Source organism: Pezoporus wallicus, unplaced genomic scaffold, assembly GCF_028554395.1.
Source record: "Pezoporus wallicus isolate ANWC-B61680 ecotype Strahan unplaced genomic scaffold, APGP_CSIRO_Pwel_v1 scaffold_6446, whole genome shotgun sequence".
Classification (NCBI taxonomy): domain Eukaryota; kingdom Metazoa; phylum Chordata; class Aves; order Psittaciformes; family Psittacidae; genus Pezoporus; species Pezoporus wallicus.
In genome coordinates this window covers 5,380,022-5,404,678 of record NW_026636264.1, presented here as the reverse complement: position 1 = coordinate 5,404,678, position 24,657 = coordinate 5,380,022, and the positions used below count along the sequence as shown (strand labels likewise).

Here is a 24,657-nt window from a genome sequence, read left to right as displayed (position 1 = left end):
AAATTTTTCTTCATCCTCCTCTTGAAAAGGAACCATAAAGAACATATCCTTTACATCTAATGCGGCCATCCACTGGTATGCAGCTGCTTTACAAAGCAGCTAAGTTTGCAACCCGCAGCTGTTAGGGAAGCTGTATTACCATTTAAATGCTGGTAATCAGTTGTTAATCATCACCTGCCACCCGGTTCTCCTGACTGGCCAAACTGGCGAATACATGGTGAGCGAGTTCTGGAGATGAATTTTCACTTTTCCGAATCAGCTGTGGCTTCAGAGGTTGCCTTTCACGCTGCCACAGAAATTGGGTATTGCGGTACATTAGTGACCTTTGAAGCAGGGAGCACAGGTGCAGCGCAAAGCACACAGACTGCAGACTGCAGCATCTGTTAGGGTTAGAGGCAGCAGCTTCGGAACCGATGGGTGCTACCGTCCGGCAGGCGCCAGGTTCGTCTGCTCAAAACACCAACACCCAAAATACTTTCATTATGATTTCTTTTTTACTGTGAATTGAGTTGACAACGTATGTTTTTCACCCGGGAGCCATAGATTAACCTTTGCAGTTTGACATATAGTGCTTGCTCTGTTTACTCCGGTAATTTTAACTCTTTGTCATCCTGGTGTTATACCCAGTTTCTCGGCATCCTGTTGTGTTAATATTGATATTTGTGCTCCTGTATCTATCAGAAATTTTATTAATTGTTGTCGAGGACCAACTGGGATCAAAATATACGGCACATTTCCCCTTATCCACTGATAAGTTTCTCCTTCCAGGATGGATAGACCCAGTTTCCATCCGGGCACTATTAGGTTTTTTGATCTTGCATTTTGGGGAGGGAAAGGGTTAACATTCCCTTTCAGGACTGGTGAGAGTGTTTGAGCATTTGAAGTGTTATCTGTCTGAGCATTCCCTGATATAGGTCAATTAGGCCCTGTAGAATGCTGATAGATTGCCTTTGAATTGCCGCTCTTGGAATACCTAATGCCAGTGCTTGGTTATATAGTTCTCTCCACCTCTGATGATTAGCAGGTTCCAATCCCTGGGAACTATTTTGTGATGACTGATTTGTGGGATGTTAGATCTGAGTGTTTCGTAAGGTCCCATCCCATTTCTCACCCATGACTCACAATGTCATGCCCAGGTAAGGAGATCTCTGCGTATTAGGGCTTCTTCTTGATCATAGTCAGCTATATTTCTCATAGCCATAAAGCATTAAAGTCTGAATCTCTCTTAATTTCATCTCATCTGAAAATAAGATAAGGTTTGAGAGCAGCAGGAGCTCCCTTAATTAACAGCTTTAATATGTCATAATCTACAGTTGCTGATATGGACACATCAGTGGGTTCATGACCATGCATGGCCTGAATACAGGCAGCTGTTGTAACAGCTATGGAGATCTCATTTAGGGATCTAATCTATTGAATCCTGCTCCACCCCAGGGCCCACTAGTTTCCTTCTGTTTTTATTATAGGACTGGCCTGATATATAGAGGAGAATTTTAATTTAAATGGGATGAGGAATCTTTTACTCTCTGGTTGTTACCATTGGAGTCACCCCAGATGTTTCTGTCCAATCCTCAGGTGATACAATTAACTTTCTAATCTGTACAATATTTAGGGGTTGGAAGCCTGCATAAGCATCATTTCAATCTTTTCTCCTAGCTTCTGTCTTTTCTCTTTCTGAAGCCACATAAACTGTACCTAAACTGTACCTTCTACAGTTCTGGACCTGCTCACATATCTCAGACACTCATCCCAGTACAGTCAAATGTCCCAGGCCTTTGACAAGATGTATTCTGGCACAGAAATGTGCATACAACTGTCACGCAACTAAGTGTTTAGGATAATTAAAAGATACTAGTAGATAGTATCAAAGATACTAGTAAAAATAATTTTAATGAAAATTTATAAATGTATGATTCAACAGATTTCAACAGAATTCGACGGCAAGGTTCACTCTGTTACATACAAAAAGAGATAATGATTTATACAGGATTGGATTAACGTGATTTCTACAGAGTGGAATCGAAATAATGTATATAGAAAACAAAGGTACAAAGGCATAAGAAAGACCTTCCTATTGAGTCATGAGGTTCACTACTACACGCCCTTGATTTCTAAACTCCTGGCAGAGCCTAGATGTGCTTGGACCTAGTCCTAGTCTCGGACTTGGACAACAAGTGTTGGTCATGAGAAGGGCCAGTGCCCCTTCCACCACGTGTGCATGTAGAGGGTCCTGCTGACCCCAAGGGGATGTAGCAGATCACCTCTCTCTGGAGGTTGCTCCTTTCCCTTTGGTAGTGGCAGAAGGTGTTCAGGAGGATGCTTTTCTAAGTCTGGTCCACTTGCACTGTTTTTGTTTTTTCCCTAACCTCTTTCTGAACTCTTGGATGAAAAGCTGTGAACTTGAAGCTCACAGAGCTTGATTTCTGTCTTTCCCACAAACACTTTTGTTCTACAGGAAATAACTCTACAAAAAAGAATAAACATAAACTACTCATACTTAACAATGCTCATATACCAAAAGGGACAGTGTGAAGAGGGCACAAGGTCTTATTTTCTGAATGGGTTTGCTCATCCTGAATTAAAGCTGGCACTTTCTAATAGGCTGAATTTCCTTTTCTAGCAAAACTGACAAGCTTCTGAGTACAGTCTTCTAAATAAACAGCCTTGTCTCCTTCTTGCAGAAACATTGCAATTAGTACAAATACTGCAGATGGAGAAACAATCTGATGGCAGGGAAGCTGGCAGGCATCAGGAAAGAGGAGGAGCTGGCGTGTGCACTCTGATTCACAGGAAGGGCCCTTTTGTGATAGAAATAAAGTAGGGCAAGTATATGTGTTCACTTCTACCTCTGAAATAATTGCATCCAGAAAAAGAATTTTGTTATCAAGATGATCTATGGCTAAAAAATTAGATCATCTTGAGCTTATATATAAGGTCAAATACAAATCAGTTCTAAGAAAAGTATGTGACAATCCATATTTGACTCAGGTTGATTTTTCAGCCTGAAACAACCCAGAAGTTGTTGATAACCCTAAGCTTGTAAATTAAGAGTAAGAGCTTTCCTCAGTACTGGATTAGCCCACAGTTTTTCCTCTATATTTCTGAGCTAAAAGATCTCTCCAACCCCAACTTGTAAAAGAAACAGTGTTAGTTCTTCTAGCTATAGTGTGCTCTGAATGATTTTGAAAGCCATTAGTGAACCAGCCACCAGCCTTAAAGCGGACTATGTGCCAGTGCACTGGGAGATACCTACAGGGAGATCTTCACATGTCTAAAAGCAACTGTTGAAAAGCAGTAGAAACACCCATAAAATCAAACAACAAAACCAGATTTTTTCTGATGCTCTCATTAGACTTTTTTTTCTCTTGCCCTTAGCTCAGCTATTTTTTTCTCAGCTAAAACCAATATGAAAGAATGTTGTCTCTTATTTATGTTTTGATTTTTTTTGTTTGGTTTGGTTTGAGTTTTTTGTTTGTTTGTTTGTTCGTGGGTTTTCGTCCCCTTCTTCCTTTTGTGCAGTTCTTTAAAGATTTGGGCACTTGGAAGTGAACAGTCACAGCTCAGGGGGAGGTTGATCTCCCTCACATCCTTTCCAACTGCTCAAACACAGACTGGCCCCTGTGATCCCAGGTTTAAGGACCTCATCTTCCCCAGGTCTCTGTGCTGCTGCCAGCAACCATTCTGCCTTCATATCCTGGAATCTCAAGTTCTATCCAGAAATCCCATGGCATATTCCCCAGGGAGAGATCACCAAGTGACCCTTTGCTCTGCAAGTACTCAAGGTGCCAGTGGGCCAAAACATTCTTTTTGGTGAACACATCTGAATCCTGAATTACCAATTCATCTTTTCATCTTTGTGCATTCCATTTTCCCACTTTTTCCTTTGAGGAAGAATGATATACTAAAAGAATGGCAGATAGGAAGGAAGACAGACAAGTCTGATGTATAGCCTTGAGCAAAAGTCAAAGAGCAGTGAAAAGAAGAGAATTTTGTTACAGAAATAGAAATATTTCATTTCCAGATTTTGCTCTCACATCATGCAATTCTATAAAGATATGCAAGAAGATAAGCATTGCTTTACTGAACTAGAGCAATAGTCCATCTGGCCAGAAATTACTTCCCTGAAATTGGCTCCCAGCAGGTGCTTCTTAGAAAAGCATAAACATGTCCCACAAGGATAAAACTTTCTTCTGCTGTAACCTCAGGGTACTAGGATGTCCCTTGTCCATGAAGGCTATAGCCTTCTCCACTCCACTCAGTTGGGGTGGTTGTGCTTGTTGCACTCTTGGACTTCATAATTGCAATTCTTCCCATTAGGAAAAGGTAATTCCTATATCTACAGCTGTTTGAAAGTTGGCTGCCAATTCAGGAAGCTGTTTGACTCACAAACACTCCTGTGACTGAGCAGAAAACCTTTGGAAATATTTTTTTTCACAGGCCTAGTACTGAGCAGTAGCAGTAAGACCATCAGCTTATTTCACAGAATCCTTGGAATAGTTATGAGAAGCAGGTAATGGTTTTCTCCAGTACATTAAACAGGTGAATAAAAGATTTGCACTTCATTAACAGAGTAATATACAATAGATTTCCATGGAAGAGCGTCTAATTTATATCCTTGCTGTTTTGCAAACCAAAACTTTAGAAAATGCCTTTCGGATTTCAGTTCTCTCTTTTAACTTCTCATTTCTGTAATCTCTTCCTATCTCAGTGAGATAAATATGGGCCTGAAAAGGAGTGTTCAGGCAGCTGAATTGACAGAGGAGCAAAATTAAAAATTTGCGTCTTCCTTTAACTCTTATACACTCTGTGATGGGGCTATCCATCAAGACTGAGCTATCTCAGGATTGATCACAAGTCTGGCACAACGTAATTACTGGACCAGAAGCATTGTATTATATAGCATGAAATGAAATAGCAACTTTGCCTTCCACATTATGAACCAGTTGACTAATGATGGAGTGTTGCAATTAGAAAATACGGAAGTAACAAGGCAAGATATTCCATGGTCTGCTAATGTACAGAATAAAACTACTGATAGTGTGAAGCAGGGAAATTAAAAACAGTAAAACTGTAACAGAAAATAACAATGGTATTCTTAATAAACTCTAAAAGGAAAGGATGCAGATCAAGTTTAAAAGGATTACGTGCAATGCATGAAAACAGCTGCTTCTAGCCTTGTGTCAGTGGACCTATTGTTTTTCTAATATGTTTTCTAATGGCTGAGAACTGTTGCATTCATTGGCATAGTAACTGTGACCTGGCATCAGGAGATTTTGCTCTAAGAGACCATAAAGGAAAAGACATGAGTTGGAGATGACGGCTGCTGCAGTCACACCACCCTGTAAGCTTCAAGTTCACAAACGGCTAGATCACAGCATTGCTGCAAGATCACCTGGTGTCACAAGAGCCAAAAGCACGGCTGGCATAACCAGTGGCTTGAAAAAAAAACATTTTTTGGTATAAATTAGCCTAAAAGAGAATGACAGGAAATGATGAAGTACTGCAAGTTGCCTCAAGACAGTACTGAGGGCATGCTTCCCTGCCCTCCTCCTCTTATATGCCTGAAGCATGGTTCTTCAAAGTTGATTATCTAGAAACCAAAAATGTTGGGCATTTATCTAAAATGCAATATTTTTTTCTTTCCTTTTTTTTTTTTTTGGCTGGACTAAAATTTTTCTGTAGTCCTAATACCAGCTACAAACATTCTGAGTCACTGATGCAAAACAAACCCTCTAACATATGGTGGAATCTGGCCCACTTACATTTCATCTTTATGTTAGCTGCAAACTTCAACAGTGCTTGAGTGATTCAGGGATTTAAACTACCAGTGAAAGCCAGGTTTGCTGGAAGCCATACCTGCTGCTGCTCTCACTCTGCTAGCTTTTTAAATCAGGTTTATCTGCCACACATACAGCTATTTGCCTCCTTTTCGAACTTTGGACTACTCAAAGGCCACTACTCAAAGGTTCTCCCTCTGATTTCTGGACAATGTGGTTACTGGATAATGTAGCTCTTCACAGACCAAAAGCCCAATGCCAAATAAAATATCCATGAAGACAAATACACATCTAAAGCAAGCAGCTCCAGCCTTTCCTGTGTCAAAGCACGGGCCCACCAAGACCCTTCTGCCAACTGCAGGTGATCAGTCACAGCTGGGGCAGCAGCTGGCACAGCTTCCCCTTCCACAGACATGGTAGCCATGGTGGCAGCACATGCGGGAAAACATCCCTTGGTATAGCTGGGCCACTAGAGGGTCTGCTCATCCATCATTCTTAGCCTCTGGGAAGGAATGTTGCCAGAAAGATCCCAACATTTAGACTGCATACAGTCATGTGTACAACCTACGTGATGGAAAAGATGGGTGAAAAGTAGAGTGCCAGACCACAGCTTGTAGCATGAGGTGCTACTTGAAAGATCTACAGCACTCTGTTATTGAGAGCTGAGCCCAGGACCCATCATTTTCTTGCCTGTTGTGGGGTGTGTGACTGCCCATGACCTCAGAATGCAGGTTTTCCAGTCTGGAAGTTCATGGTGTGCACAAAACACAGGAGATGGTACCAATCTGGCAGAGAAACTCTCAGCTGTGAAAGAGCTAATGGATGTTTTCAGAGGTGAGAAACTGCCTGGGACTCAGCTAAACTGCCACCCTGTGCCACACAGTTGATGCTGAGTAGAACCAGGCCTCCTGGAGCAAAATGCCTGAGCCCTGAGCCAGATGGCCATGCTGCCTCATACACAGCCTCCTGGGAACAGCCCTCCCCATCCACAGGGATATGCTCAACTAATGTGCTGGATCTGGCTGAGCCTAGGAGACAAATGGAGGTCAGAAAACTAAAGGCAGTATCTCGTGTTTGCCCTGCAGAGCTGACATGTCCTCTCACAAGACAAAACTTCAAGGGAAGCCAGCCTGCAACGTGGTGGCATAGGAAAGATAATCAGGAAAAGAAGAAAATACTCTCGCTGCTCCTATCCATGACATTGTTGATACTGCTGGTGGAGCGCAGTGTCTGCATCATTCTTCATGTCTGACAAACATATTTTCAAAATTGCTGAATGATGGAGACCATAGAGCCTCCCTGGGCACTTGAACCAGTCCTTTATGTCCTGGCCAGCCTCTTTCCTCATGGCTAGTCCATGGCTGCAGTTTAGGCTTATTCTTCCATGTCTCATTGGCAGCAAGCAGAAAGAGCAGATAATTTCCTTCAGGTTTTCCTGTACTTGAAGGCTGTTATACCTCCCCTCAATCCTTTTTTTTACTGGGTAACCTCAGTTCTTTCATCCATTCCTTGTGGGTGATGAATTAAAACCTGCCATTCTTCTTGCTTAGACAGGTGGGAAAAGAGAAAGCCTTACCTTTACTTCTCCACAGAAGGAAAAAAAGGGAAAATATATCACCACCAGATCTCTGTGGAAAGTCAGTGGAGGCCAGGCAGTGACCAGAAACTGATCTCTTCTCATGCTCTGTTTTAATAAAGAGACAAGTCAGTGTCGTGGAAATTGACAGATATGAAAATCGAATAGAGATCAAATCAGCACCGTGTGGATGTATGGACATCAAAGTGACAAGCACCTCGGAAACTTCTGAGCTAGATTAAGACAGAAAAGTGAAAGACACAAGGTAGAGCAGGCACCAGGAAGGTAAGGAGGCAGGGTGACAGCCTGGGGGAGAGTGGAGCAGGGAAAAACAGTCTTTCCCTAACTTCTGAGCAATGAGGCAGGGGCCCATCACTTCCACTCCTGAATGGGACACTGGGAGGTTTGAGCGGACCTGGATAACATTTTAAAGCACTTTGAGAATGGGAGGAGCAGGGGCCAATCTTGCAGTTACTAACTCTGGTAAAACAGGTGGCAAGTGTCCTAACGCAGCAAGCGAGGAATGACAGCCTGAGAGATGGGAACCTGCACCAGGCCTTAAGCAATCTTCTGTAGTAAGTCTAGATTTTGCCATTCATTAGGTGAAGAAAAAGGGAAAGAAAAGGAAAAAGAAAAGAGAAAGAAGAAAAAGAAAAAGGAAAACAAAAATGTAAAAAAAAAAAAGAAAAAGATAAAAAGAGAGAAAACAGAGAAAAATAAAAAGGAAAAAGAAAATAACAAGATAAAGAAAAATAATTGAATACTATTGCATTTGAGGCATTTTCTGACACCCTGTATCTTAAATTCACTAATGATTTCAGCAAAACCAGAGAAAATTCAGTCTTTCCTTCTCCATCTTCTCCCACCTATCACTTCTGTCAAGGCTCTCGATTGACATGGAGTAGGATTTTTGAGGGTATTTTTGTGTTTGGAAAATATCAGCCCTGGATCTGACTCCATGTCCTTGGACACTCTGTGGCTTTCTGAGGGGAGCTTCAGGGGGCATCTCAGCTGGAGAGAGATGATGTCGCTGATGCTCTTTTGTGGCAACTGTATCAAAAGTTCTATGAAAAGGCGAAGAAATAGGAGTTATTAGCTTCTGTTCCCACTTGCAAGGGGGATTTTAGAAACTTCTTCTTTGGGGAAGCGAAACAAGATATGAACGTAATTCAGCTACATTTTGAAAAGGCACCTATCAGTGGACCTATCAGGGAGATTGGGTGGCTCCACTCAACTCTGCGGGTACACATGCAACCTCCCCAGCACATCTCTAATTCAGGACCCAGCACAGCCCAGCTGCCTAACCTTGCCTCATGTAAATGGGAAAACTGTGAAGTTGTGAGAAAAAGCTCAGAAAGATGCTCAAGGAAGATCAGATAAAACTACAGAGGGAGGTGGGATAGTTGAGGTAGTTGTCAGTAGCACTTCAAGGATTTAAGGGTAAAAAAAAATACCAACATTGAAAAATAAAGAAATAACAAAGCAGGAAAAAATAAGGAAAAATTAAAAACTGTAGAAGATGACAACTCAGCACCACCAAAGAGCTGCACCAGGGAGCCCTGGAGGTTAATCACCCTTCCTCTGCTGGCTGATGCCTGCCTGGCTAGTAAAGACACCTTGAGGTGATGACAGGACTGAAAGAAAGGGCACATTTCAATTAGATATTGGAAAGAAGTTCTTCCCTGTGAGGGTGGTAAGGCCCTGGCACAGGGTGCCCAGAGAATTTGTGGCTGCTTCATCCCTGGAACTGTTTTAAGGACAGGCTGGATGGGCCTTTGCGCAACCTGCTCGAGTGGAATGTGTCCCTGCCCATAGCAGGGGGTTGGAACCAGATGATCTTTAAGGTCCCTTCCAACCCAAACCATTCTATGATTCCATCACAATACTAATGCTTAGCATGAGAGCTTATTAAATCCTAACCATCTCTTGTTCATCAATAAATTTTATACATTCTGTATACATTGGTTGCAGCATCTCTTTATGCACAGTGACAGTTGCTCAAAATGGCCAGAAATACCAAGGAACCCTGTGCAAGGAAATGAAGTTGCCTTTAAATCCTGCTGTGGTTTCTCAGATGTGTCCTGTTGTGAGTAAGGCTGCTGTTAGTCCTGGGCTGTTCTTGGGGACCACATTGGCAACCTTACTCTATGGCCTTCTCTGGGTGATTGTTAGGAAATTGTTAAGCATTAGCCTGTCTGTCTCCAAGCTGCATTGTGAAAACACCTGTATAAATGTTTGCTCTTCATCCATCTCCTCTTTTTCCTCCAAATACTTGCCTCTTTCTCCATGTGTGTGTTTCTCTCTTAATACTCTTCCAAGTCTGTAAATGTCACTCATTACTTATAATCACCGTTCTTTTAAGCAAGAGCCCAAAATCTCGCCCTCTCTTACAGAAGGACTGAGTTCATGCTTATGTCCTGACTTCATGACATTTACATGGTTGAAATCTTGCCCATAGGCTTTGCTGTCCTGATCCCAGGTTGGTAAATCAAGCAATTGAAGTTGAAGAGATTGCAGATTAGTATTTAAAGATACGACATTTAAATTCAAATTACCACAAAATGACTGCAATTTTGGTATGAAAAAAAACAAGCTATAAAATTGATGTATTAAACTCTGTAATTTTCTCTAAATTTTATGTTGAAACTGTATTTTCAATGATTTATGACGATACTTAATTTAATCATTCAGCATTTTCCAAAAGGTTTTGTATAAGCAAAGGATGCATCATTTCCCCAGGAGGCTGAATAGCTGTTAGAAGAAATAATTGCTTACATACTGCTCTATTCACATTTAGAGAAGTGTTCAAATTTCTGAAACAAATCAGAATTCAGAAATGGTTCAGATTTATCTATTTATTTTCCCCAAAACATTATGCACTTGGGGCATAATTCCCAATATATACAATGTAAAATACAAACCATTATCCTAATGGTTAAGTCATTTAACTGGAGTAAAATAAGAAAATAGAGATGCTGGTATCAAGCAGCAGTGTAACTACCTGTCAAACTGGGAGCCAGACTCCATACTTGCTCCTTCCTGGCCAAGCACTTCTTACAGACAAGACCATAGGAAAGTTCTTTGTCCTGGCTTGGTCCTTCTGGTCACTACCTCTTGCAAAGCTGGCTGTGTTGCCCTTGTTGCTATTTACCCTATTTGGCAGTCAGAACAGCTATCTATAAAGTTGGTCACCTCAGGATACAGTGATTATGAAATCCAAGTTACCCCTCAATGGGCAAATGCTGTATACACTAGGCAATCTTGATAAACTGCCTGAATTTTGCCTCTTTCATGTTTTAAAAGGGAAAGAGAATTTCTCTAAATCACAGAAGGCTGTTTTTAATTATTTCTGGTATGTATCAGGGAGCTGAAAATTTGTCATTGTCTATTGGGTTTTGGTAGCAGGGGGCTACAGGGGTGGCTTCTGTGAGAAGCTGCTAGAAGCTTCCCTCATGTCTGACAGAGCCAATGCCAGCCAGTTCCAAGACAGACCCACCACTGACCAAGGCTAAGCCCATTGGTGATAGTGGTAGTGCCTCTGGGATAACTTCAGTAAGAAGCAGGGGGGAAGGAGGGTGGTGGGGAAAGCTGTGCAACAGCAACTGCAGCCAAAGAGAGGATACAGTATGCAAAAGCAACAGCTGCAGACACCCAGGTCAGTGCAGGAGGCAGGAGGTGCTCCAGGCACCAGAGATTCCCCTGCAGCCCATGGTGAGGCAGGCTGTGACCCTGCAGCTCATGGGAGGTCCATGGTGGAGCAGATTCCACCTGCAGCCAAAGGAGGACCCCACACTGGAACAGGGGGAAGCCCAAAGGAGGCTGTTACCCTGTGGGAAGCCAGCTCTGGAGCAGGCTCCTGGAAGCAGCTGTGGTCCATGAAAAGAGGAGCCCACGTAGAACAGATCTGCTGCAGTACTTGGGACCCCACAGGAGACCCACATAGGAGCAGCCTGCTCCTGAAGGGCTGCACCCCATGGAAGGGACCCACGCTGGAGCAGTTCATGAAGAACGGCAGCCTGCAGAAAGGACTCAATGCTGAAGAAGTCCCTGGAGAACTGTCTCCAATGGGAGGGACCCCACACTGGAGCAGGGGAAGGGTGGGAGGAGTCCTCCCCTGAGGAGGACACAGAGACAAGGTGTGAACTGACCACAGCTCCCATTCCCCGTCCCCTGGCACCACTCAGTGGAGGGGTAGAGAAAATGTGAGTGAAGTTGAGCCCAGGAAGATGGGAGGGGTGAGGGTCTTTTAAGATTTGGTTTTATTTCTTATTATCCTACTCCAATTTTGATTGACAATAAATTAGTATTTCCCCAAGTTGAGTCTGTTTGTCCGGTGATGGTAACTCCTGAGTGATCTTCCCTGTCCTTACCTTGACCCATGAGCCTTTGGTTGTATTTTCTCTCCCGTGTTCAACTGAGGAGGGCAGCGGCAGAGTGGCTCTGGGGGCCACCTGGTGTCTAGCCAAGGTCAACCCACCCACATTCAAAAGAATCTCCGATATCCTTTCCCTTGGGCTACTTGTGTCCAGCTGGTTTGTGTCTTCTTCCTCTTACCTTTCTCAGATAAGTACTGGCTTGTTTCAGCCCTACTCTGAAGTGCTTCATCTCTCCATTTACCACTGGGAATACAGGTATCAGCAAGTTTAGGGTGCTGCAGCATAGAGTATCCAGGTTTGTCTTCATATGCAGCCCAGTTTCTCTGTAAACAAACAATATCAAGAGCAATTCTGGATTGTAGCAGTCAAATTTATTTGCACTGTAGAAGCACACTTGTTTCAGTAATAAAAAAATAACATTTTCTTTGCAGAATAAAAGTAATCCTGTAGTGGTATAAATATATTTACTTGCACAAGAATCCACATAAGTCACTCAACATATATTCAGATTTAGTATTCTCATAGTCCTAAGTTTCAAATGGAGTCAACAAAACATAGCACCTCACAGAAAGGTCAGAAATGTGAAATCTGGCTCAGCTGGGATTTAGACATGTATGAAATAACAGAAAACTTCATTTTTTTATTATTAAATGACTACACTGCTTATGAAAAACAAAAAAATACTGACAGCCTTCAGCACTGACCACTTCCATCTGTCTAATTAAAGCATACTATATGGTGTCAGCCACAGAAGCTTCTTCTGGCTGCCTCACAAACATGATCTCAGTGCTGGCCAGGCAGAACTAACAAGAGCGTTCTGTCTCTTCACTCCCAAGACTCCCATCACTGGGTACTGTCTTTCAAGGAACAAAGCAGATTTAGCAATTTACTCCAGGGGGCCATCACAGATGTCAGATAGCATGCCTCATCAGTCAGTGAGTCCCTGTGCTATACCAACCCAGGTGCCGTGTTCCAGCCTGGTACAACCAACAGTCAGCTTACAGTACGTATGGTTGATATGTAACTTTATCTAGTATAAGTACTTCATGCAAAAGGAAGAATACTGTTTTCTGCACTCCCATTTAGTTCAAGCCATGAACAACAGTAAACAAAACTGCAGTGAATTTATCTTGTACTTTAACTTTTTCATAATTCATGAACTCTTTTTCCAATTGTGAGGGTGGAAAAAACCAAAATGGGGAAATTAATGAATCAATCGCATCACAACTCTGTTGTTGTGTCTAACTTGCACTTACTGTGTGGCGTATCATCAGCACCATGTCCTCACAACATATGCGGATTTGTTCTTACCCTTTCTTAACTGTTAGCACAGTGAAAAAAAGTACAATGTTCAGCCTTGCTTCTTCTCAACACATCTATGAGAGGAGGATGGAGGACGCCAAACTAATACCACACAATACTGAAGACAAGAGAATATAACACTTATTCTGACACACTGAAAAGCAACTTCACACATAAGCTCATTTATGTAGGCACACAGACATATTGAGCACCACTCTTTTTCCTTGCTTTTTTTCTTTTCCTTTCATTTTCATTTTAACATCAACATTCGACTCTGAACAGAAGAATGTTTCGTCTCTAGGACAATCTCAGTATTAAGAAAAAACTACCTCTATTTTACAAACATCAAAACGCTAACATTGACACTTCCATTGAGAAGTTCACTGCAAGTGACCCTCTCTCTGAATTCGAAGGCGCTCCTTCTCCACTTGCAAGCGTTCCTTCTCAATCTGCAGCTTCTCTGACTCAAACTTTAGGAACTGCAGCCTCTCTTTCTCTAACTGCAAACGTTCTTTTTCAAGTTTTAACTTCTCGGTTTCTAGATCCAGTGGCTGCATGATGGGTTTTTCAGTTTGGGTGAGGTCATTTTCCAGGGCAGGTTTTTCAGCATTCAGTCTCTCTAGCCTGAGCTTCTCCCATTCGATCTGAAGCCGCTCCTTCTCAATCTGAAGTCTCTCACGCTCCACATCAACATGCCGCAACCGCTCTTTTTCTATTTGCAGGCGCTCCTTCTCCACTTGCAACCTTTCCGCTTCAATATCTAGTCGCTGCTTCTCCAGCTCCACCTTCTGCTTCTCCAGATTTATAAGCAAGTGAGAATCTTCATAGGCTAGCCTAGCTTGAACAGAGTTTAGACTTCCAAACTCTTCAATCTGGGGGAATTCTGGTAGGTCATTTTCCTTTTTTGAATCTGGCAAAACTGATGACAAAATTTCTTCTTCTTCCTCAATGGGAAACTGCAGAGAGGAATGCAATGGAGAAGAATTATATTACATCTTCATGCCAGAATAAATTTTTTTACGAACAACTGAAAAGAACACACTGTTTTTTTTCCATCTTTAAAGCTACTCAGAACTGTTTAACTCACACGCTGTGAAATAACCATGTTAGATCAAATAAGAGTTTTCTACCTTTATACAGGTAGAGAAACACACTGCAAGTTAATATCTGGTAATGAAAAACAGTGTATCAGTTTATTAGTGGACATGCTAGAACATATAGAAAATACTTCACAACAGATACTACAGAGCATTCAGAACCACTGATAAAAAACTGGATCTAAAAATGTGTATGTTGTTCTTACTTTTCATATAGCTGAATGGCATTTATGTAAGCCACTAGGAATTTGTTGTGACTAATTATTTATAAGAGCAGCTGGATCCATAAGCTATGTGCTATGTAAGCTAACCCAGCCTTCATTAATTTGAGGATTCCATTTCTAAAAAACATTTAACACAGACATTTTTCACAGGCTCCTAACCCTCCCAATTGTATTATGTGGGTCAATAAACAGAATGTGTTTAACCAATTTTGTATTATCACATTTACTGTAAAGCTATTTATGATGCAGGTGACTACGTGGTAAGGACCACTGGTTGACTTGGCAGACTGTAACAACTCAATGCAGAATTATAGCCCTCATGTACTACAGATTCATAGTACACAAGGAATTATTGTCTCCACGAAAGATGTCGCAAAAAAAAGGGTAAACTGATGAAGATAGTTCAGAAAATCTTAAGACAATGAGAGGTGCAGCCAGTCCTCTAGCATTACAGCAGACACTGTTTTTCAGCAGTTGTCAGTCAGTATTCTCACTACCATTTAACAGCTTACGCTGGTTTCTTCCCAGCACACATCTCAACTGAGCTGACAGAAGTTGCTATTTCCCACCTCCTGTCATGTTGTGTCCATGTCATGTCCCTGCCACCCCCAAACCCCAATTTTCCCAACAACAAAACCCAGACTCTTTGGGCACCACTTTTCCAAGTGAGACCCATATATTTGTACAGGTACAACAAAACTACCCAAACATTTGACTTCACTCTACCTGGTTGCCTATCTCAGGACGATGATACTACTAGAAGTAACAACTTGTCTACATGACCCACAGCTGGTTGCCAAGTTCACACTAAAATCTGTCAGGGAGGAATGGATGACTGACATATTCAAGTAATGTTTTAATCTCCTCTGGGTTCACTTTTAAAAATGCAAACAGTATCCTTTTTCTTTCTGTATGCTATTTCTTTCTGTACCTGAAGATATCACATACTTTCATTTGTTAAACAGGTGCATTTCTCTTCTCTGTTCACCCATCCAGACAGCCTAAGTATTAAAATAACCAGTTTCCTTCAACAACATGTTTTCATTCTATTGACTTAACTAATTCTTACCTATGGCACATACAAATGGAAAATATTCAAAGTTGAGGTATATCAATTTAATAATCAACATGTAAGAGCTTACACACAATTGCAAGTTGCTAGACTTGAATACCATCTCTCTGAAACATATTTGTTTCTACAGTTTCTTTAATTCACACATTCAGAAAAAACAGGAACAAATACTTGAAGAAACACAGCAAAAAGCCTTCTGCTGAAATGAAATGAAGGCCATATTGCATACAGCTAATATATGTCAGTCACTCACTTCAAAATTCTGCGGATCCTCCTCTTCCTCTTCTACTTTGATTTCTGTTAAAGATCCACCGGCTTCTCTGAAGTCAGTGATATTTTGCCATTCAAAACTAGATTCAATTGCAAATCCCATTTTCTCATCCATGTCTTCATTGAGAGAGTCATCTAAATTGGATGAAGGAAGGTGAAACCCAGCACCTACTACTTTGATGTTTGCATTCAGACGTTTTCTCTTCATGAGTGCTCTCCAGTCAAGGTATCTCCTTTTCACTTCTGTCCCTGTTCTTTGCTCTCCTTCACCTACAGCATTTACACACTCTGCTATATCCTCCCAAGCTTTTCGTTTCAACTCATTAATTGTTGTATTAAGTTGCTTTGAAAAGAGTACTTCTCTCCTTTTCCTGATTTCCTTAAGGAGTGTTTGAGTTTCCTGAACACTAAAATTGCTTTTCCTTTTTCTTTTTAATTGTTTCATTTTTTCCAGCTTTAACCTAATAATTTCACCACAGTAGACTACAGAGATGATCTGACACTAATCAGTTATTAATATAAATAAAATTTAAAAGCCAATCAAAGCAGAGCTCAGTTCTCGTGAAGTGAATTTTCTCTTCACTTTGTAGTATTTTCCTATTTGTCAGGCTTCCTAAGAGAAAAAGAGCAAACAATATAAATCTCCAAAGTATACACTGTATATCTTCATTTAATGAACTTGACCCCTAAGTCACCATTTAAAGCATGCATATTTCAAACGGATCATTCATTCAACAGAAGCAAACCATTCTGTTAAATTGTGGATATAAAGTAGCTATAGATACCTGCTGTAATCTCTGATGAATTATAAATCCATTAATATACCCATGTACCAAACCCTTAAGGTTGAGCTGATATTTCCATTACAAAAATACAGCTATTTTCCTTCAACTTTTACAGTTTTGCCAGTCAGGATTAGCTTAATGCTGAAATTTGACATACACATTTCAGTTTGAATGCTAAATTATTTCCAAAATAAGCTGAAATTGTTGTATTATTATTTCAGAAACATGAAATGTTATGAGGACTGAAATTTCCAAGATACATTTTAAATAAGACACCATTTCCATGGGAAAAAAAAAAAAAAAAGAAAGTAGATTAATATGAAGAGATGTTCTGAAGACTCTTCTAACTCTTCTTAATCACAAAAAAAGAACTGGAGCAATTCTGCTAAGTGTCAGAAAATAACTACTAGTTCAAACAAATGTCATCCATTAGAGAAACAGATTTAGGAATAAGTTACTCGACGTTCATGGCAAAGCCCTCCTCTACCCTTCTCACACTGCAAAACATCTCATGTCAGATGTGATGGCAAGTTCAAAGTTCTACCAGTCCTCTACCCCCAGCAATAGCTGGCACTATGCCTGATGCTGAAGAGAAAGCTAAACCCCGTAATGATCCAATTTTGCATTTATTTTGCACTTTCTTTTGTAAAACATTACCTGCCACTTTAGGTAGGTTTAAAAGGCTTTAAACAAAGTAGGCCAACCATTCACTATACAGTACTTAAAGTTTCAAGCTGCTGTATTTGTTCACAAATTAATCTAGTACAGACTTTTTGTCCACCTGAAGCAAATTGCTTGGGTATTACATACTCGATTGATACTGACTAATGGACTTAATCCTTAACTCCTCCCCAGCTATACAGGATTCTTAAATTACTAAATATTTTTTTCTCCTGATATTCTCCTAAACTTGGTTAAAACACACACATCAGCAAATTACATAAAACCTCTTCATCTGGGGGATAATGCACATCATAGTTTAGACATAGTTCTTGATCTCCAATGTGCTATTGACTATAAATGTCTCTTGCAAAGTTTCGCACATCATGCAACATTCTTTCACACTTAACGCATAAGCATGTTGGCATTACGTATTTTTTAAAAGTTGTGTTCAGGAAATGGTTTCACTACTTTTCCTTGTTAAAATACTGCCCTCACTGTGAATCCATTTACTTCTGACGGCTACTAGCTTGCAAATTTGCATAACCTAATCCCAAGATGTCAACTGCATAAAGCGTGGAATAAGCTTGTAACAGCATGGACCACTCTACATGCTCACGTGCACTTTTTTGACTCCTCAATACAAGTTGGAAGCTGGATGTTGATGTTTAAGATGGATGAAATTTCCTGCCCCTCTGAAAATAATTAGTCTTGGGAAGAAGGAATTATTAAAAAAAAAAAAAAAATAACCTACTGTTGTAATGTAGACCCTTGGCATGACCAGAACTGAGAAAAACAGCTGCTGTTTAATAAATCAGATTTATGCCAGAACACAGCACTGTAGTTGCTGGAATTAACACCAGGTTTTTGTGAGACCTTTAATCTAATCTTTTTGTGTCTCCCTTAACCTCCATTATGATAAGTTTACCACAAAAAAAGATACTTGGTCTTTCAAGGAAGCAGCATCATATTTACTCGCCTGGCAGTAAATCAACTTATTTGGTACTTGCTGTTCTTTTCAAATGCAAATACAGCATTAGTGATTTTCTACTATTGCAGAAACTGAATTTCTTGATCTGTGTATCAATTACTTTTTCTTTTAAAAAAGCAGGTAAATTCTTTGAAGAAGTTACCTGCACACAGAATGAATTGAGGGCCCTTTCAGAAGCTAATAAGGCAATTATTCTGGACTGATAAATGCATAGATTTAAGCCATGATTCCTGGTTACTGGGGAATGAACAAGTATTAACCAGGTCAATGACTCTGATCTTCACCGCAACTTTAGAAACACACATATTTGCACCCACTTGTTTTCAGGGTGGGGAGTGTGTGTGAAAGAGTCAGAGGTATTGACTTTGAGTTTGTCTTCCAGGTGGAAGAATTACATACAGTTCTTTACATAAGTTTCAGAAAAATTACAGTATTTTTGACTTGTCACTACCAAGACACTGAACTTCTAAGGTCACACTTATTTTTACTTGAAATCAGTAGCATTTCATATTTGATTTCAAGCCATGTACTTAAGTGAATATTCAAGTAATATTGAATGAGTAAGATTTTCCAAAGTACTTGCCAGTTGGATATATCAAACTCTAGAAAGTACTAGTAGATACTTAATTGTCTCTTAAGGTACCTAAATGTCAGACTTTTGTTGAATCACAGCCATTTTCAGCTCAAGATATACACTGGCTAAATCCTTCACCTAGCCCCTGCTGGGATTAACAAGGCTCTGGTCATTCCCCAGTAACAGGGAACTACAGCATTTTAGAGACTCATATCTCTATTTGGCCTGGCCCACCCTGAATTTCACAGTGCTAACACAGCAGGATAAAGTAGGCACAAACACAGAACAAAGTGTTTTCAAATAAAACTTTTGAGAACACTGTTTTCTAAATACAATTCTGCACGAATGCAGGAGACCCAGCTAGCCAAGGTTTTACCTTGGCTCCAAAGAAGGTTCAGAGTTAAACCACATAAATGTCAGGTCACCCTGCGGGTCAGCCTCGCTGCTCCTTGTGCAGGTGTTGTGCATCACCTGTCTGATTTATCCAGGCTCTCTTTGTGAGGTGCCTAATCATGGGTTTGGATTTTATGCCATAAGCCAAGCACATAACCTTTGAAGAATTATAATGCTAACTTGGAAACTACTGGAGTCCAGTTCCTTTTTTATGTGAAGTTCTGACTTCATTTTTTTTTTCCCCTAGAACATGTTTAATACAAGCCTCTGAACTTCCCAGTAAAAGGGCAGCAAAATCTCCTTATTTTAAAATTTACGAGTAACTTCTAATTGGTAAGGATATCTTACCTTTTCCAATTCTTTCTTTTTTGAAAGCATATTGCTTCATTAAAGACAATTCCTTTCTTATTAACACAAGCGGGTGGTAATGAATTATCTTAACAGTATATTGACTGTTAGATCAACTCCACTATGGGACTGTTTGCCTTTCTAATATATTAGCTGAAAAGCATTATTACCTAACTAAGGCAGAGGTTTCCAGTACTCAGTTTTCTGACATTGCTAGATGTCTCCAGGATATTACTCCTTACATGTGAGAAGTATATAAGTGGACAGGAATAGTAATAAGTGAGAATTTGTACACATTCTAGCTAAGTTACAGAAAAAACCCTCAATCTAAACCCCAAAACAACAAAAAATATTACCATTTCTAAAGATGTGATTTAAAAAACACGACATAGAGCAGTATTCTGAACTTGGCTGGGATAGAGCTAATTTTCTTCCTAGTAGATGGTACAATGCTGTGTTTTGGATTGAGTTTGAGAATAATGCTGGTAACACACTGATGCCTTTACTAAGTCAAGGACTTTTCAGTCTCTCATGCTCTGCCAGTGAAGAGAAGGCACAAGAAGCCAGGAGGAAGCAGAGACAGGACATCTGACCCAAACTGGCCAAAGGGGTATTCCATACCACAGCACTTCATACCCAGTATATAAACTGAGGGGAGTCACCCGATGGGCAGATCACTGGTCAGGTCAGTCTGGGTATCACCCAGTGGTTGGTGAGCAACTGTATTGTGCATCATTTGTTTTATTAATCTCCCTCTTTTTGTTATCTCCCTCCCTTTCCATTATTCCCCCCCCCCCCCCTTTTCAATTATTAAACAGTTCTGATCTCAACCACAGATTTTACCTTTTTCCGATTCTCCTCCCCAGCCCACCAGGGGGAGTAAGCAAGCAGCTGAATGGTACTCAGCTGCAGGTTAAAACATGACAGCCCATTCAAGTCTGGCTTTGATATGAAGTCTAAAACATGAAATGCATACAGCTGGGGAAAAAAAAAACCAACAAACCCACCAAAAAAACAACACAGCAGACAGACATTACAGGTTTTCTGAAATCAGAATCATAACTGCTGTACAGTTTAGTGTCTTTAGCAGAAGATTCCACAGCAAATACCTGCCGAGAACACCAACTGGGAAGATGGGCAGTTCACTCAGAAAAAGTATGTGGAGATCAGAGCAGAGATAAAAAAAAAAAAAAAAAATCTTCACTATGAAAGCAAGCAAGAGAAGACATCCACAAGAAAAAAAATTCCTTCTCAACTACAGAACCAAAATTACTTCTGGTACACAACCAAAGATATCAATCACCTGACAAGGAAAAGTTACAGTCTGGTCAAGTGAGAAAGAAATCCATGGGAAATAGCAGGATGCAAACAGGCCATTACATGAGATACAAAGTGCTGGCAAGGAAAACAGAAACAATTTTGGTCATGTGATAACAAAGATTTAAAGGGTCTTCCAGGAAAGATAGCAACATGCAGCTATGAGCTTATCTGCCAGGTCAGAAGCAATCTGTGGCCAAGAAAGTCCTCACCACTGAAGAAACACAAACTATTTGTCATCATTGAAACAAAACAAGTATTGCAGAACTGAACAGAACACTCCATAAAGAACACACATATACACTGAACAGCTTTGATGTACTTAATGACACAGGGATCCACGTTCTGCCTCTGTGTCTTTTTGTACGACCACATGCTGGACCAACAAAACACCAACAAACTAACCAAACCAACACAAACCAAGCAAGTAAACAAACAAATCCATGCATTCACCAAGATTAAATGTTGCTAGCATTAAACTGGAATTATTCTCTAGAAAAATCACAACTTTTGTATTTCAGAAGCATGTCTTGATGGTTTACCTTTTTCTTTAAAAGGCCCCAAAACCTCTTCAAAAAAGCCCACCAAACCTTTTGAAGCTCATGACTGATGAGCAAAAACTTCAAAACAGGAGGACCTGTTACCTCTATTTCCCTTAAATGAAAACTGAGATTCGGATGACCGCTGCATGATACTAAAGCTTACGGCTTTCTGGAAAACTTTGATTCATGATGGATGACTACTTGGCTTGGAACAACTTCTGCTTTTGTACTAAGAGAGGCTTTAGTACAGGAGGATCTGGGTGCTGCCGAGCACGCCACTCCATGGACAGTCCTTTCTGCAAAAATCTTGCGGTTTGAGAACATAAAAAGCCAAGCGCTAAAGAGAACAACCAACACCTAAAGGGTAATTTAACGAAGCAAAGAGAAGGTACCGAGGATGGAAAGCCGTTCCGGAGTCAGGCTGGTCAATCCACAGATTAATCAGTCTGAAGCGAGGAGAGATGTGTGCGGCACAACCCCCGGCGGCCCACCCAGGCGGGTCCCGCCAGGAGGCGCACAAAGCCCCGCTGCGGAACGGAGAATGCAACAAAAGAACGGCGAGGGCTCGGCGGGAGGTCCCCCCGCACACCCCCGACCCTGCCCCGCCCCGGAGAACCGGGTGGACCGCGCCCCACCCCGGCCTGCAGACCAGGTCCTCCTCGGCAAGTGACTCGCGGGCGGCCTCCGCCTCTCTCGGAACGAGGAGGAAAACCTCCCCGCGGGGCCGCAGAAAACGGCGGGCAACCGTATCACCCTGGGCCGAGGGTGGCGGAAACCACCGTTCTCACTACAAAGAGACCGGGGACTGCCTGAACGCGGACAGCGGCTTCATGGAAGAAACCAGCGCCTCAGCCCCACCACAGAACAGACCGCATTCAGGTCCCCGGGGAGCCGCACGGACTACTCACCTGCACCCAACTCTCCCCTGCGGGTCACCGAGCCTTTAAAAGCCACCGCTCTCCCATTGGGAGAGCAAGCTGCCTGTCAACCCTTTCCCCACGCCTATTGGCGGTCCGCCGCCGCCCCTTCTCCCCCGCCCCTCGCCGCCCCGCCGCGTCAGGCGGGCCGGAATCCCCCACATAGACTGGGGGCGCAGCAACTTCTCTCCCCGCGGGGCCGGTGCCGCGCGGAACACCTAGCTAGCATTGGCTACAGAGGCTGCTTGTCCTCCTGACGCCTGCAGGTGATTGGCTAGTGCCTGTCAGGGGCCGCCTCTCCACTCAATGAGCTTCCGGCGGCGGGGATGTCGCCGGGTTACGGTAGAGCCAGATGGGGTGGTTCTGGTGGTGCCGCCACGCCTGCAGTGTTTGAGGGGGGTATCTGGTGGCGGTGAAAAGGGTTAGCTCTGTCTGTGGAGGGCTGTAAGGGAGCGGGGAGCTACGCGTCCCGGTGCTCCCCTTTTGGTGTGCCTATAGGCCCCAGTTTGGCCAGTGGGCTTTTCTACAGCCGCGCAGGAGCGAGCAGAACTCCGGAGCCGGTGTGGCCTGCTGGCCTGTGGTGGCTGAGCTAACGCATAGCAGTATGCATTGTTTCCCAAACTGCGTGGTTTGACTGTACGATGGGGCTTGTGATTAAAAGTGTGAAATAACGTTTGTGGTGATGCTGTAATAAAAATAATAATAAAAAATCATTATCTTCATGAAATGTCTGTGTAAGCCACCGTGTCATTAATGTAATTAATACACATGCCAAGCAGTTTTGTGGAGCCTTCGGTTCTTGGACTCTTCCTTTTTGTCTCAGACATACGGGAAGTGTCTGGCACATACTCTGTATTGCATCCCGTTGCCCTGGTGACGTACCCTTTGTGCAGGCTTAAGGCAGTGCCTGCAGGTAGATAATTCAAATTCGAATACTTTTTCCCCCTGAAGTTTGCTACCTCTATTGTGTCTAAGCTCATACACGTATGTATTATTTTGCATATTTATTAAATACTTGCTCAGTCCTTTTAAATCATTATTTAGACTGAAGCATTTTCACTGGACAGATAGGTTGATTAATATAGCTTCTGGTGACCAAAATTGTGATGATAAAACCACAAATCTGCTTTAAAATGGTATTTTCCAGTTTGAGCCAACAATACTTGTAGTGAACTTCCTGAAAACATTTATAGCTGCTAAATGTGGAAAGGCTATGAATTTATTACTTACAGGGAGTGTTTTGTTACCACTCTTGCCTATTCTGCACTGAATATCATAAAAATTTCGAAAGGAAAAATGTAAGAAGTAGGGTAGCAAGACTGTGCCGCATTGCTGGCAATATATTATACAGGCATATTCTTTACTAAGTCGCATGTATGAACAAGGCTTCAATTTACCTTACTACCAGTATTGTGACAGTGCTCAGAAATAAGATGCAAGTGTGCCACAAAGGTCTTGCAGGCTAGTTCAAACTAGGTTCAGGTGCAAGTAGGTAGAAAAATGATGGAGAGTGAAAGTCATCAACACTCTGAACCTCTTCCAGTCTGCAAAATTAACTAGTGCTAATTATACCTCATTGAATATCCTTCCTTTATGGTGAAGTACAAAACCACACAATATGATTGGTGTTCATTAGGATAATTTGAACTAGGAAGCATATGATGTGAAGCATCTTGGTATATACCAGCTTCCTCCAACAAAAATCCTTGGAACTCCTTCATTTATGTGAACTGTCTTGAATTTATGTGTAATCAATGTGTATTTTATTCAGTAAATCCAGACTCTGCTTCCTTGCTTTTGATGACAAAAAAGCCCCACCATATGGTGTGCTTCAGGTACAAAATCTGCAAGTCCGTGGTGAATTACCTGGATCTGTGTAACATACATATGCAATTTTCTTCTGATTTTGCACAGGGTTACATAGCCACAGCTCTCAAATTTGGTCCATGAATCCCTTCATTGTTCAGTATAAGATTTTAACATTGTGAACGCTGTTGGAACGCTTTGTACATGTCTCCAAATGGCTTTTGCTAGCTGTGAGACTGTTCTGGGTTCAGTCTTGGAGTGTTGGAAGGTTAACTTTTATTGCTGTAACTCTGTTGTATCTATACAGAGGTTTGAAGGTCACAGAATTTTAACTTCTGGAAGAACACAAGACAACACAGGGCTCAGTTAATTTGTATTAATGCCATTTCTGCACCCTTTACACACAAATTTTAGACTAAGTAACTTATATATCCTTTTATTTAAAGCCACTTCTAGGTAGTAGTTCAGTAATAAATAAATACGTAATCATTTGCAAGCCTTAAACTGTTACTAAAACCCTCTGTATATCAATCTGAGCTAGAGGATTCAATTAAAAAAATACCAATTTGAATGAGTACTTTATAATAATAAACTTACAACTTTTCAGCAGACTAAATAAAATTTAATATG

General features: G+C 41.4%; 1 protein-coding gene across 3 annotated transcripts; it reads right to left on the bottom strand.

Moving 5' to 3' along the window:
* Positions 1–12,950: 12,950 nt before the first annotated feature.
* MSANTD4 (Myb/SANT DNA binding domain containing 4 with coiled-coils) lies at positions 12,951–22,309 on the bottom strand. Of its 3 annotated transcripts, none has more exons than XM_057399747.1 (3): positions 22,213–22,309; positions 15,678–16,307; positions 12,951–13,987 (listed from the first exon to the last, which is right to left on the bottom strand). In XM_057399747.1, exons 2-3 carry the CDS (start codon positions 16,137–16,139, stop codon positions 13,412–13,414), a joined length of 1,038 nt encoding a protein of 345 aa, XP_057255730.1. In that variant the 5' UTR covers positions 16,140–16,307; positions 22,213–22,309; the 3' UTR covers positions 12,951–13,411. The 3 variants fall into 3 exon arrangements, with proteins under 3 accessions (XP_057255730.1, XP_057255729.1, XP_057255728.1); XM_057399746.1 differs by lacking the exon at positions 22,213–22,309 and adding an exon at positions 17,137–17,379; XM_057399745.1 differs by lacking the exon at positions 22,213–22,309 and having other exon boundaries at positions 15,678–16,767.
* Between the last annotated feature and the right edge of the window lie 2,348 nt (positions 22,310–24,657).